The 16,628-nt window shown below is 38.6% G+C and overlaps 2 protein-coding genes across 8 annotated transcripts in view; one reads left to right on the top strand and one right to left on the bottom strand.

The window, feature by feature from the left end:
* The window catches only part of tcf7 (transcription factor 7), a 111,198-nt gene extending 104,413 nt beyond the window's left edge, over positions 1-6,785 (top strand). For 4 of the 7 annotated variants that reach the window (XM_030153452.1, XM_030153451.1, XM_030153449.1 and 1 more), the window contains one exon: positions 3,777-6,785. In XM_030153452.1, the coding sequence (XP_030009312.1) occupies positions 3,777-4,212 (436 nt within the window). In that variant the 3' untranslated portion in view covers positions 4,213-6,785. Of the gene's footprint in view, positions 1-3,752 lie in introns of all 7 variants that reach the window. The other 3 variants (XM_030153453.1, XM_030153454.1, XM_030153455.1) reach the window with 2 other exon arrangements.
* On the bottom strand, positions 6,626-15,454 carry skp1 (S-phase kinase-associated protein 1). Its single transcript, XM_030153458.1, has 6 exons — positions 15,245-15,454; positions 14,488-14,587; positions 14,299-14,372; positions 12,970-13,113; positions 7,444-7,584; positions 6,626-7,338 (listed from the first exon to the last, which is right to left on the bottom strand). The coding sequence occupies exons 1-6, from the start codon at positions 15,437-15,439 to the stop codon at positions 7,303-7,305; spliced, it is 690 nt and encodes a 229-aa protein (XP_030009318.1). The 5' UTR covers positions 15,440-15,454; the 3' UTR covers positions 6,626-7,302.
* Between the last annotated feature and the right edge of the window lie 1,174 nt (positions 15,455-16,628).

Raw genomic sequence — 16,628 nt, 5'->3', positions numbered from 1 at the left:
TGCTGTAGAAAAGCAGAAAAATGTTAACACTTGCACATAAATCATCAGCATGAGCTTTTCAGCACCTCATGCAGTGGCAGCAGATGATTGTGATGGGGTTCGCTTCAGGATTCAGGACTTTGTGTGGTTCTGCAGAAAAAGCAGCTCCCTCCACCACAAGCACTGTAGCAACCCCACTGTCCTCCCCACCACCACGTCATGGAAATCCAAGAGTGTGTGTTTCGGTTAGCAAGAACAAAGGGCCTGAATGTGGTTAGAGCAACTCCTTATCACCACAACTCACAAAACACACTGACACTCACTCCCTGCAGCGTTGCATTTTGACAGCATTCTCATGCCCATCTGCTTTCAACTTTCTCCATTCATGCAATGTGGTAACGGGCGCCTTTTGATGGTGAACTCTGACATTTAGAAATCACTTTCTATTGCACTCTTTCTCTGTCTCCCTGTGTTTTTGTCTAAATATGGCTTAGCGCCTTTCCTTGTGGTTAAACCAGGTGACTCATATCATATTCTGGTAATGATCATGGGATCCTGTTAACTGCTTTGATGCTGTGTTCAGCGGTACACAAGTCTGCTTTTAAGTACAACACCTCACACGGTCTGTCTAGATGGATGCACACAGAGTGTATCAGTCATCTTAGAGACAACCTCTACTATAGCTTAAAGGAGCAGATGATACTGTGAGACTGTTCATATCTGAGCTCAAACCAAATGCATAACTCCTTTCAGAAGCTCCGCCCCCACATGCTGGGGCAAACACTGCCAATTGGCAGATACACAGAAAACACTGGCTTATGTTTGTTTTTGTCCTTCTGAAAGTCTACATCACAGGTGTCAAACATGAGGTCCATGGGCCACAACCAGCCCACCAAAGGGTCCAATCCGGGCCTGTGGGACGAATTTGTGAAATGCAAAAATTACACTGAAAATACTAACAATGATTTTAGTTCAGGTTCCACATACACACCAATGTGATCTGAAGTTGGTTAGTCTGTAAAATACTATCATAATAACCTATAAATAATGACAGCTCCAAATTCTTCTCTTTGTTTTAGTGTCAAAAAAGTTAAATTTCTTGAAAATGTTTAAATTTACAAACTATCTTTTCACAAAAAATGTGAATAGTCTAAACAAATATGAACCAGAAGTTCTTATGCAATTTTAACAATATTCTGCCTGTTACTAAATGTTTTGTGTATTTGTAGATGTTGGATTAGAACAGTCTACTCCACCATAAATGATAATACAAGTGAATAAATAAAAAATAGGACCAATGGCCCTGTAGCTTACCAGCCAAATTAAAAGCTTTGGGAAATGTATCCAGATGCCATTTATTATCACCCAGTTATGTGTATTTATTATATTACAGAAATAGCCTATGTTTTGGTCATTTTCCAATCAGATCTGTAAAAAATTAAAATTCCAAATTGATATCATTGATACTTACTGATTTATTGTATCAATCCACTTACTATCTCTTATAATGGGAAAATGATTCAGTCGCACCAAATCCAGAATCAGATCCAGATCGAAATAATTTCAATACCTTGTGTTGACATCATCATACAGAAGCTGTATACCAAGTTTGAAGTCAATCAGAACTGTAGTTTCAGAGAAGAAGATGATTGAAATTTTTTCCCCATAAGAGCCCATGTTAAATTTTCCGTAAGTTCCCGGATCCAGAAGAAGATCCTGATCAGCATGTGGACATTATGTTTTGGTCATCTCCCCATCAGGGCTGGACTGTAGAAATTTCAACTTGATATCATTTATATTTACTGAGTTATTGCATTGATCCACTTCCTATTTCTTATAATGGGAAAATGTTTCAAAGTCACACCAAATCCAGAATCAGATCTGGATCCAAATAATTTCACTAACTTTTGTTGACATCATCATACTGAAGCTGTATACCAAGTTTGAAGTCAATCAGAATTGTAGTTTCGAAGAAGATGATGATTGAAATTTTTGTAATGGACGACAGACGACGACAGACGCCGCATGACGACAATAGCTTATGGCCTGTCGGCCGGTAAGCTACAAAATGGTAAACTCAGCAATGAACATAAACACTTCCCTAACAGGAAGTGTCAAATCTGCAGTCAGACCGTGGATTTAATCCATTGAAAAACAGGCAACTGGTGAGACTTCCAATACATCTACTGATCGAAAAGTTGAGTGGGAGCCTTTGCACATTCCCATTAAGTTTTTGCATGAATTGTTTTGAAGCTCCATAACATGAACTTGGTCCAGAGTTGGTCAAAACAGGCCACTTCACAACTGAGTGGTATTTCCTTTAGTCAAATAAAAGTATTCAACACGCAGTCATGTCCTGTTGAAGCTGCTTAAAATAGCTTCTCCAGATTTTCTGTAGCTGCTCACAACCAACAAATGTTTTTCGTGGTCAACTGTAGTAGTCGTGTGCAACGTACTAAATAACTAAAACTCAAACGTGTCTGAGTCATCACAGCCAGAGTAGAGGCAGTCGTTTGGTAATATATGGTTTGACATGTATCATCAAACTATGATATTAAAAAAAAAACAGCCAGAAACTATAATAATTGGGACAATTTTCAGAAAAGTTGGAATGATTGGATGGATTTGTAAGTCTGTGACTAAATTTGTTCTAATCTGCATTCCTCATAGGACTGTTTTTTCTTTTTTTCCCTCTTCTAAATGTTCATTCCATTTACCTACCATATCTAAGTTTGGACCAGAGATGAGGTCACCTCAACAAAAAAACCCAGAACGAACTGAAAAAACTCTAGTAAAGGACAATGACAGGGGTTCGGTTGGCTATGATGTGCAACTTCACTACTCGATGCCACTAAATCTCATCGAACCTTTAACCCTTTAACAACTGCAGTCTTTTCTGGCACTGCATTTTGCACTTTACAGCATTCAAATTACTGTAACTCCTGAACCGTTGCAATCTACAAAATTCAAATGGCATCGGAAAGCTGAGATCCTGAGTTTTCCGAAGCTACGTAACACTTTATGGCAGCAATGTGGGACTGTTTTACAAGTAAAAAGGAACTATTTCAGAGACTTCCACACAGGCTACAAAATGCCTGGAAATAAAAAAAAAAGTATGAAATATGGATACTGAATGTTTAAGACCAAAAAGCATGTTTAGGCAGATGTAAAATAGTTGAAGGTTTATTTTTGCAATCTCAAAAAGTTTTGTTATTGACATGCACAGTTGTTTCTGATAATAAATATGCTAAATACTTCATCCATTTTTTTTTCTTTTTTACTAAAATACACTGTTTAAAGCATTTATTATTTATAATGATGATAATTATTGGCCAGATATTGAAAGTTAAGTTCTTCCTGAAAACAAAGGTGCAAAAGAATTGGCAAAAAAGACATTTTCTAACACTTTTATTGTAAGGAAAACATGACGACACCAAGGTGGCCTGTTCTAATGGCAGTCTTAAAAGGATCAGGTCTGACCTCTTGATCGTGTTAATTGTAAATGTATAAGTCCATGTACCGCCGCCATGGTCCCACTGTCCTATAAGTAAAACTCCTTGTGTTGTAATGATTGACAGTGTTTATCTGTTCATTCCTACCGTCATCGTCATGTCATCAGACTCTGAATTAATGTGTGAGGAGATCATTTTGTCATTCTACATGTAGTTTTCAACATCTTCATATGTGTTCTAATCCATGTGTGTTGTTTGTTGCCACGTGTCTCCTCATTTGCTGAATTCTGCTGACGTTTCCCATCCACACTTTATTCACAGATAACTCTCTCTGACTGTCCCTAGGAGGAAAAAGAAGTGCATTCGCTACCTTCAAGGAGGAGGCTGCCCCAGCCCAACTTCTTCAGATTTAAGTGCTATAGACTCTCCCCCGTCCCCCTCCCCCATCTGTCACCGTCTCCTCCCCTCCCACCACCGCCACCAGCACCAACAGCAGCAGCAGCATCAGCCGTCATCATCATCATCTCCGGGTTGCTCCCCGCCGCCACCGCCCGCCTCCCCTTCCTCACGCCTCCGCCTGTCCCCACCAGTGCACACACGCTTGCACACACGCCTACCGGTGGAGCCGCCCACAGGCAAGCGAGGCTCTGCCCACCAGCCCAAACACAGCCACAACACACACCTGGAACTGAGCAGCAAGCAGACACACATCTCTGTGACGCCACTGTCCGCCGCCAAGGCCGCAGGACTGTCTCTCAAAGTTCTAACGGAGACTCAGTGATCGCCCCAGATCAAAGCCACACCCTCATCTTCATGACCAGAGCTCATCTTCATCACACCACTGTGTTCGGTGGTGTCGGAGTCTGACTGTGGCAGATCAGGACGGAGAAAAGACACGTGAAGGTTCAGTGTGGACATTTAGGAGGATCAAAGTCATCAATATGTTCATTAGTGTCAAATCACATCTAAACAGAGAAAAGGACTTTATACCTTAGAGAGTCGGCGTTCAAGTGTTCATGGTTCTACAGTAGCTCCAAACAGGTGTCTTCTTTCAGTCTTTCCTAGGTTTTGCAGGATGGATATTTCAGATTCTTATCACCTCAAACACCAAATTTCATGTCTGCTTTGATTCATGTTACATTATTAGTGTTTTTGCAGTGAAATCACAAAATATTCCAGAGAGAATAAAAATGTCCTAAATGACTAAAAAACAACATACTCAAAAGTATGTGTCAACTGGTAATATATGGTTCAACATGTATCATCAAACTGCTATGATTGGGAAAAACCAGCCAGAAACTACAATAATTGGGACAATTTGCAGAAAAGTTCTAATGCTGGATAAATGTGCAAGTTTGTGTAGAATTTGCGGTGACTAAATTTGTTCTAATTGGCATTCCTCAAGGGACTGTTTTTTTCTGTTTTTCCTTTTCTAAATGTTCATTCCATTCATCTACCATATCTAAGTTTGGACCAGAGATGAGATTACCTCAACTAAAAAACCCTGAACAAACTAAATAAACTAGTGAGGGACAATGATAGGGGTTCAGTTGGTTGTAATATTCAACTTCACCACTAGATGCCACTAAATCTCACACATTGAACCTTTAAACCCATCATGTCTGATATCTTGATAGTCTTTATTCTGGAGCTGGAAGCTTCAAATTCTAAGCCTATCTGACAAAACTCCTTTTTCTACAACCAAACCTGATAAAAGAAGTGCTGAAGCAAAAGATTGTGATTCATGTTTTTTGTGCTTTTTCAGTCATTTAAGGTCAAAGCCTGATGACTAATCTAACTAGTCTAAAAGTGGCCTGGACTACAAAGCAAGGATAGTTTATCATTGGCAAAAACTGTGAGACAACGCACAGAAACATGTCTATAGCTGTATATTTCTCACCAGAAGAATAAACTTTAATCATAAACGTATCTGAGGAATTAAAAACTAGAGCACAGACTGAAAGGGACACAGCTGCTGCAGCCAAAACCACAAAGAAAACCTGAAACTGAACTGAAATGTTCACTCAGTTTCCAGTTTGACATCATCAGGGCAGTGGATCAGACTCATTACAAATATGTTAACATTACATCGGATGGATCACTGTATTTATTAGACAGACTTCAACTTTCAATTCAACCCAGTTACTGTTAATGTTGATTTCAGCTTCTTCCCACTGACTCTCAGCTTCCTAAAAGACTCCAAACGAACTCCTCTGCAGATGTTACTGAGCATCCAGGTGTTCTCATCCACTTTTCTGTTCAGATTTCAATGCCATTTTCAGTTCTCCTGTCACAAGTAAACGATAAACCATGAGATGTACTGAGCACCAGCTTGACCAGCAGAACCTCAGCTCTGTGGACAAACACACATCAACCACTTTTAAAAAAGCTGACTTTACTTCAACATTTGTGCAGGTTTACCTTGATATTTACAGTAGATTGTGATCAGGAAAAAGGTTCCTTCTCTTTCAGGCACAGGCTGAGCTATCGCTGATCAACAGTTACATTTTCAGTTTGTTTTTTGTCTATTCCTTATTTTATTCTTTCATATGAATCCCATGTGGTTTTGTCAAATGTTTTGCTGGTGTGAAAGGAATTTAGTTTTTTCCTTATTCTCTCATGACTGAAAGTTCTGCAGCTGTGTAAACTAATCTAAGACCAAATGGGTACTATTATATTTCATTGTGTTGTAAAATTTTATAAATGTTGGAATCCCCTGTTATAATTAAACTTTTATATGTTTTTATGGAAAATGGAAAAAAAACGCAACTAAAAAAAAGATTCTATTTTCGACTGTTTCTTAAAGCAATACATTTTGTGTTTGTTCTCTTGTTCTGAATTTGTGCATGTTCCAACTTTAATGTAACAAATACATTTTGACTAAAAGGCTTTAATTTCCTTTAAAGCTTACAGTGTCTGACTGTTGTCATACTGTAAGTTGAGCTTTTTGTACAGCTGTTTTTGTCCAGCAGAGGGCACTCTTGTGTTACAATTAAATAAAATGCTGAGGTCATTCACACTAGTGAAAACCTCAAATCTGTCTTTTGTATCTTGACGCTGCATTGAACCCCCCTGATGTATTACTTGTTTGACTATTTTGTTTGATGTATTAAAGTGTTTTAATATTTCTCTGTGTCTAAAGTGTACTTTACAAACTGGGAAACCTTGGGTGGAAAAATGACAAAACTACCAACTGTTTTGTATGTTTTATTTGCTCCTTCAATGTATTTGATCATCCTGAAAACCAGCTTATGAGACACACTTCCAATTCAATACAACATGAATCAGGAATGAGTTATCCAGTGCTGTGTGTTCTCACACACACACCTCTGACATCGAGTCCAAACATTAGGCAAAAAAAAAAAAAAACAGATTCACTTTCCTTTAAAACTGACCGTCTCCTCTTAACTTGGTTTCACAAAACAGATGCATTTACAGAGCAAAAAATAAAATATTCACCCTTTCAATTCCAATGTCCAAAAAGCCATTTTTTATTTCAATCATTAAACCTAAAAGAACAAACATGTCCAGTAAAAAAAGACAACCATAGCAATCAATGATGGGGGGGAGGAGGTGTGGGGGAGTCTGAAAGGACTGTCTCCTAAGCCATAAAGCCAGGGCTATTCATTTTATGTGGATACACAACAGAAGTGTGCAAACAAAGAAAGAGCTTTATTTAAATTAACAACACCACACGGGCTGGTTAAAATGGTCATGCTATCAGTATACAGAAACAGAGAGGAGAGGAGAGGGAGGAAGTGTGGATCTAAATATACTAAATGTAAATATTAACAAGTATGAACAACGCCAGTGCAACCAGTTAGCAGGGACAATCCTTTTCAGTGTGGTAGTGTTGGCAGGATCTTCCTATTTACTTCTCTTCACACCACTGGTTCTCTTTGCGTACCTGTGTGTGAAACACGGAAACAGAAGTTGAAATGTGCAACGCTGGTTACGAGAGGCAAGGACAAGGTGGTAAATGTGTTAAAAAAAAAAAAAAAAAAAGACTAACCTGGGCTTCTTCCTCCTCTGTGAAGTCATTTTTGATGTTAAACGTCTTCCTGATCTCCTCTGGGGTTTTACCTTTGATCATGTTGGCCACCGTCTTGCATGTGACATCTAACAGACCCTTAATGTCCAGATAGTTGGCCGCCTGAACACAACAGCACATGACATTATGAAAGGAGAGGAAAGATGATCAGAACAGAGAGAGCGATACCTCAGAATTCTGAACACTGGACACATGCACAGGGTGTCTGCGGATCCTTAAAAAGTCAGGAACTTGATTGTACTGAATTAATTTTACTTACTAGTAATACATTTTTTATGCAAGTTCTGAAATTCAACCTAAAACCTCTTAAAGAGTCATAAATTCATCAAAGCTTCAGCTTCATCAAACAGCCACATTCACGTGATCCAACCCATGAGGGAAAAACTTACTGACGACACTGAAAATGATACTGAAATACTTTCATTTATTACTTCATACAAGAAGGTTATGTTTGTGTATTTGTAATGAATTATCCAAAGTTCTGAACAAATCATTCAGACAGTTTTTGTCCAACTTCCTGATGACAGTCATGATTAAACATGGGCCACTCTGGGTCAAAGGTCAAGGCAAGGAAAAATTCCTTTTAGTTAATAGGGGCTTAAATTTTGTTACAAAGCCATCTCTCATTTTATTCTACTGAACTATACACATGAAAAGTGTCAAGGTCTGGCACCATGAAAGTGTGACCTTCCTAGTTGATGATTTTTTTTTTTTTTTTTTTTACAAATTACAATATATCTACACCAGCTGTGATTTTTCCCAGATTTCTCCAATATTCCACATATTCTATCCTGACAATGTTACCCACGTGAGTCATGCAGATGGACCCCACCCGGCCCTCCCACTAGAGATGCAAGGACCCGTGGAGCTACACCATAAGAACTGAGCAGAAAAGGGGTGGATCTGCATGATTCACAAGGGTCACAGTGTAAATGTCAGAAAATCCTCAATTCCAGAATACATACATAAAAATCACATTGCTGCATTATTTTATGTACAGAATTATTTGTGTGAGGACTGTAACTACGGGTGGAAGTTTATATCGTAGATGTAAAAGGTGAGATACAAAGCACAGTGCGACCACTTTACTGAGAAGAATGACTAGTTCCACATCTGTCAGATACTGCAATACCGGGAAAATTATTAAGTGTCAAAGGGTGACAAAACAGAAAGACATGCACAAACAAACATCAGTGTCAATTCAACAACTGTAAAATGTCAAATAATCAGGTAACATTTAATTTGATGCTTTAGAACAAGGGTGTCAAACTCATTTTAGTTCAGGAGCCACTTTCAGCCCAATATGATCTCAAGTGGGCCTGACCAGTAAAATAATATCATAGTCTGTAAATAATGACAAGAGTTTTTTTCTTTTTGTTTTAGTGCAAAAAAAACCCTAATTAAATTATGAAAATTTACTATTAAAAACTATCCTTTCACAAAAAAGATGTGAATAACCTGAAAAAACAAAACAAGTGTAATTTTAGCAATATTATGCCTCAAATTATCATTTATACATGTGCATTACACACAATGTTACACAAGCATTTGGTAACAGGCTGAATATTGTTAAAATTTTGGAGTTTGGAACTAAAATAAGAACAATTTCAATACTGTTACGTTTCAGCTTATTATTAACAACTTACAGATCACAGTAGATCTACAAATACACAAAACATTTAGTAGCAGGTAGAATATTGTTAACACTTAATTTTCTTTAGGCATTTCAGGTTGTTCATATTTAAGTTATTCACATTTTATTGTTAAAGGATATTTTGTAAAAGTAAATATTTTCATAGTTTTTTTTTTTTTTCACATTAAACCAAGATGAAAATTTGTAGTTTTCATTATTCATAGGCTATTACGTTATTTTAGTTTAGATCACATATGTATGTAGAACCTGAACTAAAATGAGTTTGACACCCAGTTTGACTTAATATCTTCAGTGTAATTTTTGCACTTTGCAAATTCATCCCCCGAGCTGAATTGGTCCCCCTGGTGGGCCAGCGAGCCATGTGTTTGACACCCCTGCTTCAGAAAAATGCCTTTGAAGATTTAATATTTACTAAGTTTTAGACATTTTATGGTGTTTTACTGGCCCCGTACACTACCAACTGCTGCTCTGTCGTTGTTTCATATGTACCACTTGTGTTGGTGTAACAACAATCCGAGCTCTAACTGTTCTATGGCGCCTTCGGAAAAATCGGTGACTCCGTTTTCAGCTAATGAGCTCTTAAAAGTGGCACCAAGGAATGACAAAGGGTTTTTTAGCTACAGAGTCCAAAGCTGAATATTCATTATGAAACTAGACTGAAGAGCTCTGACAGTCTCCAGAGCAGGTTTCAGTTTCAATACTTGTGAAAAGCCCCTCAGTGTCAGTGGAAGGGTCAGTGATATCACATTTGTTTAGCAACAGTGTTCAGTGTCTCTGCAGTGAACTCTGACAACCTGGAATCATTCCCTTCGGCTTTTACGGAGCAAACAAAACAAGTCACATGCCACCAGGAGCACCAGCACTCATTGAACAGCATAACAGAAATGATGGAAGTCACTGACAACAGCCTTTACTGTCGCCACATTTCAAACCAAATCAACACCTAAAGGAGACTTTGGACAGATGTTTAAGACAGTAGTGTGTGTTTCCATTATCACAACAACAAATGACAACATGTCAGATTGTTCCTTATCCCTCCAGTGAAGTCTCCATTTTAATGTGACGCTCTTTGACATCCTCTCACCATGTCCACGTAAACATTTCCAAACAACCAGAGGGGGCTCATCAACTCAAATGACAGACACCGTGACTTGTATTTCACTTCCTGGAAGCCCACAGCTGGACTGAAGTCTATTTCCCAGTCAGTGAGGCAGAAAAAACATGTGAGTGGTAACATATACCACTCACATGTTGCACTGCTTCACCTCAGTCAGCTGCACAGAAAACACTGGCACCTCTGTGTCTCTCCTCTGCACCTCTATTCAACGTACCACAGGTGCACAATCCACCAATCAGACAGTCATTGCTAGGCAACTTTTGTGCACCTTCAAATTCACGTCCTTCCACGGGAGTAAATGAAGGCTGGGTTAAACTAAATACAGAGATGGCAGCACAAGATCTAAAGAATAGCCAGGATGAAGCCTGTCTGGGGATGCACTAATTCTTATTTATAGTCTCTGCACATTAAAAGTGGCCCATAGCATTAGTACTGCATTTCTCAAGCACTTAATGATGAGTAGAAATAGTACAGATGACATCATTCAAGATAAACTGCAGCAAGAGAAACAATTATGTCTTAGACTTCTACTGAACAAAACTGAAATAGAATTAATATATACAGGGTGTGATTAAAGTCTCTTTCCAATTTAACAAGTTTACTACAAAGGCAAATGAAAAGACAAATCTGTGGAAATTATTATAAAATGTAAAGTAAATATTAAAGCTTTTTGGCTTCATTGGCACCACGTCTATGGAATGACCTGCCTCTACACCTACGGTCCATGGACTCTGTAGAGAGCTTTAAGAAACACCTCAAAACCCTCCTGTTCAAAAAGGCTTTTTATTCTCCCACCTGACCCAGGACCACCACAAACTGATTACACTCCATGTATTCATCATAACGTACCCCATGTGTCATCCCCCCCCACCCCAGTCTCTCTATATCTCTATCGCTCTCTCTTTTCTCCTCCTTTACTCTCTCTATCTCTCTTTAACCCCAACTGGTCAAGGCAGACAGCCATCCTTCAGGAGTCTGGGTCTGCTCGAGGTTTCTGCCCGTTAAAGGGAAGTTTTTCCTCGCCACTGTCACCAATCACAAGTGTTTGCTCCTGAAGGATTCTGTTGGGTCTCTGTTAACTTAATTTGATTCTGATTTGAATTGATAAAGCACTTTGTGACTCTGTCTGTGAAAAGTGCTCTATAAATAAAATTTACTTACTTACTTACTTCATTTAATCCACCTCTATATGGTCACCAATTGTTGCACGAAGCACATCAAGACAGTACTGGATTTATCACCATGTTGGCTGTAGCATAGCCTCATCAACAGTGTCAATGGCATCAGTGATGTTTTACTTCAGGTCACTGATGTCCTGTATTTCTGCTCGATACACAGTATCTTTAACATAATCCCATTGAAAGAAATCCAGGGGAGTAATGTCTGGTGAACAACGTTGCCAGGGAATTGGGCCATCTCTTCCAATCCACCGGTCTGGAAATGTTTGATCTAGGAACCCGCCCTTGGTACACCATCTTGCTGGAAAATGATGGATGGTTGAAGGTCTCCCAGTTGTGGTGCCACATATTCAGTCAAAAGGTCAAGGTAAACATTGGCAGTAATTACTCTCTTGTTGAAGACAAATGGAGCAATCATATGACTGCACATGATCCAACAATATGATTAAACACTTTGATAACCACCAAGTACATGGAACATATGTGATTAACATATTTCATCAATTACTTTTGGGGAAAAAAATTTCAATTGTAAAGAGACTTTGTGGACACCCCGTCTAATTTGACCGGAGATACGTAGTGCTCCCACTCATTTTCCATCATACATGCATGTGTGTCTTCACAGAAACAAGAGCCTGTTGACTAAAGATGTCCAGAATATGCAACATGTGGACAGGAGATGGGTTAGTTCCTTTACAGACTGATGAAAGGACACTGTGTGGCTACATTTCCACTTCAAAAGGCTCAAGTTCCAAAATAAACCCTGTTACCGAGTGGACAGAGTTTAAAGTGAACCAACACCAGCACTTATCTCAGCTACTGGGATCAAAACACTGCTCTAACATGCATCTGCATAAAGAGAGATGGTACATGAGAGATATTTCATCAAACCAACTGGAGTCATCCCGATCGGAGATTTTAAGTTAACCATTTACATGGACAATGCATAAAGGGGACAGATGAGGAGTTTACATGTATAGAGGTTTTTGATATAGAGAGGTTTTTGATGAAGGCCAAATGGTTCAACTCACTGTGTAGCATTTCTTTTGGAGCCTTTTGACCACTGAAGTCGTTCCACTACTTTTACATTTGTTAAGATCTCCAAATATCAGCTAAAGACAAACTTTGTTTTGTTACCTTTGTGTCCTTCCTGGAAACATATCACTCAAATCTACATAGTGTTCAAATGCTAAGAAAGGACATGTTTATTCAAACCAGAGAAAAGCAACTGAATAATTGGGGCTCTAATATTTTCCTATTCAATGGATTATGAAAAGGTTGAAAATCTCTTCTGACCAGACCTGTCTTTCGTGATTGCTTTGATTAACGACACATTTTTTTCTTACTGGGCTCCTATTCTGATTATTAATACAATATCTGTGTCCTAATAAACACACATGGTGTTACAGCTCATCTCAGATGCTGTCTGCAACCTCCTACTAGCACATTTTATAATTTTTTTAGGGTAAATGTTGGGGCATGACTGTTAAACCCCCCATGTATCATGGTAAATTGATACAGTATTAACATGTATTTACCAGAATGAGCTCAAACAGGGTGCCCTGGTCCACTTTGAGGAACTCCTGGTCCCATACAGGAATGTCATCTGTCCTCTTCTCCTTGTTCTCGTCGTCCTCAGGAGGAGGGGGGTCATCTTTGTGATGAGTGCACCACTGAATGACCTGAAACACAGACACACAAACATACCTTGAGCAAAAACAGCTCATTATAACAGTCCTAATTGGTCATAAATATGTGGAATCCATCTGCAACATTTCAGCAGAAGCTATACTTGTCCAACTGGTTAGTGTGTGGAGTGTGAGTGTAAGAGTAGATGCTTTACTGACAGAACCAACAAAAAAACATCTACAAAAATACTCTGTATGATTCACACACCAACAACAAAAATTGCTAAGATGACGGAACATCTTGTGTAGTCAATATTACGATCGTTACATAATCCCTTGTTACCTGTTAAGTTGTCATGTCATGGTGACAAAATAATTTTATCACGCATACAACAGAAGTAACTAAGAAGATTCTCCTGGACAATTAATATTAAGCTGTGAGCAGGTTCATTAGATGCATTTTGTTAATCATTGAATATGACCTACAACACTGAACCTGATAACCAAGGAATCAAACCACCCCCCTACAAAACACACTTGAGCTACTAAAGCATTTTCCATAAGTTTATAAAGGCTTTGTGAGGCTTTATTTATTTATTTTTTGCTGAAGTGACACAGATGTGCAGAATTTTACACTTACATTATTACAATATTTGGGAATTGGCTCAAAGAAATACAAAACAAACCCACACAATCCCTACATCACAAACAATAAAAGACCCCTGCTTTTGAGAAATTTCCAGAAAAACAAAACATTGTCTACCCAGGCTAATTGCTGCCTTTTCTCTCCAGAGTGGTAGAAAAGTCTCAGTTTTTCTGTTTGATTAGTGTAGGTGCTTTTTAATGTAAAAATGTTGACATCCGGCATCTCTGAGTCTTATGATGGTATGAAAAATCACATTCAAATTACTGTCCCAAGAAAGGTATGGCTAGTCAAAGGTCAGTCTTAAAAATGTAAGATTACTCTACCAGTTAAAGCCCATTATTAGAGCTTCAGTGTAGCATAGCTTTTTGTATCACAGAGCAAAAGCTCTTTTCCTACATATAGTAGAGCAGTGTTGAGAGGAAACATGTACTGTTAACTCTGTGTAAAATTTAGATTGTGGTAGATCATACACATATTCAGAAAGGAAGGAGGGTTAAATATATATCAAAATAGTGGATCCCAGTTGTTATGACAAAAATAGTTAATATGAACTTTTGGCCCTGAATGAATACAAATGTGTGAATGTGATTTACCTTCTTGAGGATGGCAGCGTTTACATTTGGGAGGGGAACTGGGTCATCATCTCCTTCATCATCCATTCCCAAATCTGGTACCAACAACAGCCAGTCAGTCTCAAACACAACATGATACTCTGCATTATAGACAAATTTATTTACAGGGACGCCATTAAAATGGTCACCCTATGAGATGCTATAATTTACCTTCTAACATTGTCTTGATAGTGACAGACTGTTTGGCTATCTCGACATCCACCTCAAAGATTTCCCCATCGGAACTCTGTAACTTTATTGTGGGCATTATCTGTACAGAGAAACAAATAGGTTATTCAACACATTAGCGACAAATGTATAGGAACGTTCTCCGATCAATTAGCAAACACAGCTAACAACAATTTAAGCTACGTCCGTTTACTACTATAACTTGTTTGTAATAACGTTGCTAGCGAGTAACTTCTTAAACATGTGACTTACATAAAACCACTTGATAAACGTCATATTAATATAAGTATAATTCATCTATGTAGATGTCGTCATAGCAAAAATCTGCAAATTGTTAGCACTAACATGCTAAGCTAAGCATTGGCAAGCTAGTTAATATAGAGTGAACTGTAGTCGTGCTAAATATGTCACTGACTAGCTTATCGTTACCTTTTTACAGCATGAAACAACGGATTTATTGATTAAGAATTGTCAGCGAGTATATAAGTTTCTGTTTGCACTACCAAAACAATCCTCTGCTAGCAGGTTAACTCGACTGTAAGATAACCGGCTAGCATTACCATGCACAATGATAGCATTAGCTATCGCTAGTAGCCTGCGTTGTCCGCGAGGCCTGTTAGCATTCACATTCAGGCTATTCACATTAACATGTAAACATATTGGAAAATTCCATCTGACCTATATTTCTAAAACACAGAAAACGTATACAAAACGCATCTGACATCGCAATCCTACGTACCGTGAATGTTGAACTCGGAACCAGAGGTGAAAATCCTCTGTAGTCGACAGCAGGGCCTGACAGACGCGGGGGAACCAAACAGCGGCTGAAGTCTCCGGATAAACCTGACGAGCGAACCTGCCGCTTCGTCACAGCAGCAGGAGAGAGGGGAGGGAGGGGCGGCGTGACGGGCACAAAGCGGCCGTTTCTGGGCATCTGCACCAGGGCCGGGGGTCGACATCTGACTGTCAGCGCACCGGTTTAGACAAAGATAACAAACAAAAAAAATATGAAGACGTTCAGCAATGGGTCACCAATAGGTTAAGAAATGCCAGGTAAATACCTGTATACTTTACTTTGATCATAAAAAGGGATATTAATTTATTAATTCATTCACTTCTGTCTCTATTTATTTATTTATGTTCGTTTATATATTTCCAAATTTATTTATTATTTGTTTTTGTATTTATACATTATGGGTTAATTAATTTAAGACTTTCAGTTTACAAACGTGTCCAGTTCGGCCCCACTTCCCAGTGTGAGATGAGCAAGACTTTCTTGTAGTTACTTCTCTGACCATAGGGGGGCGCTTCATCCTTATTCCACATCCTACTCAGTCGCTCTGCATTAAAATTAGTCCAAGTTCTTTGTGCCGCATTCTCCACTTACGCTGTCCCTTTAAAAAGCCTACGCTATGTTTACATACAGAACTACCACAGTCTCCCTCATAAATGCTTTATCAAAATACTGAGTGGTTTTAATAGCTGTTTTTTTTATATATATATCTATCGTTTGCCCCATTGTTTTTGTCTTTTTTTCAGGTCATAGCAAATGATCCAAAATGGAGCAGCAGTGTTTGGAGAGTAAAGTTATGTAGATATCACAATTTAGTCAAATATGACTCGGGCAATTATGCTATGAGGCTCATGATATATAGAGCCACACTTAGTTACAGAGAAACTGCTGTTCAATGTTTTTCCATTTCAATCGCAAGATAAATATTTGATCTTTTCATTTGTATTTCCTTTTTTAAGTTCCATTTTTCTCAATCAGTATTTCTTGTTAAACCATACCAGATGCCCATGAGTCACATTATACACCCTTCTCTGGTAATGATCACATATTTGGATTAGAACAAAAAGCACCAGGGTAATCTGTCTTTTCCAAAACACATCCTGAACTGAATCCCCAACTGTCCCCGTGCCAGCTGACCTGCAGTCTGGCCAGTGGACTGGCTGACATCCAACTGACTAAACTGGAAATTAAACACAGGTCAAAGGAACCTCTACTATAACAGAAGTCCTCTCATTCGGCCAGCGTAGGCAAATGACGTTTTAGCATCATCACAAAAAAGCACACACACATTCATGAGCCACCTTTGTCTTTATTATTCAAATGGTTTGGT

The sequence above is a fragment of the Sphaeramia orbicularis genome, chromosome 14, assembly GCF_902148855.1.
Source record: "Sphaeramia orbicularis chromosome 14, fSphaOr1.1, whole genome shotgun sequence".
Lineage (NCBI taxonomy): Eukaryota > Metazoa > Chordata > Actinopteri > Kurtiformes > Apogonidae > Sphaeramia > Sphaeramia orbicularis.
Note: the sequence above shows the minus strand (reverse complement) of the source record. Positions and strands in the feature narration are given on the sequence as shown.

Excerpts from the sequence above, each read along its gene's own strand:
- skp1 (XM_030153458.1), bottom strand. The coding sequence starts at position 15,439 with ATGCCCAGAAACGGCCGCTTTGTGCCCGTCACGCCGCCCCTCCCTCCC. Across the intron at positions 14,588-15,244 it reads TTCCGAGTTCAACATTCACG|ATAATGCCCACAATAAAGTT; the intron begins GTACGTAGGATT and ends TTCTCTGTACAG. Across the intron at positions 7,339-7,443 it reads CAGAGGAGGAAGAAGCCCAG|GTACGCAAAGAGAACCAGTG; the intron begins GTTAGTCTTTTT and ends TTTCACACACAG.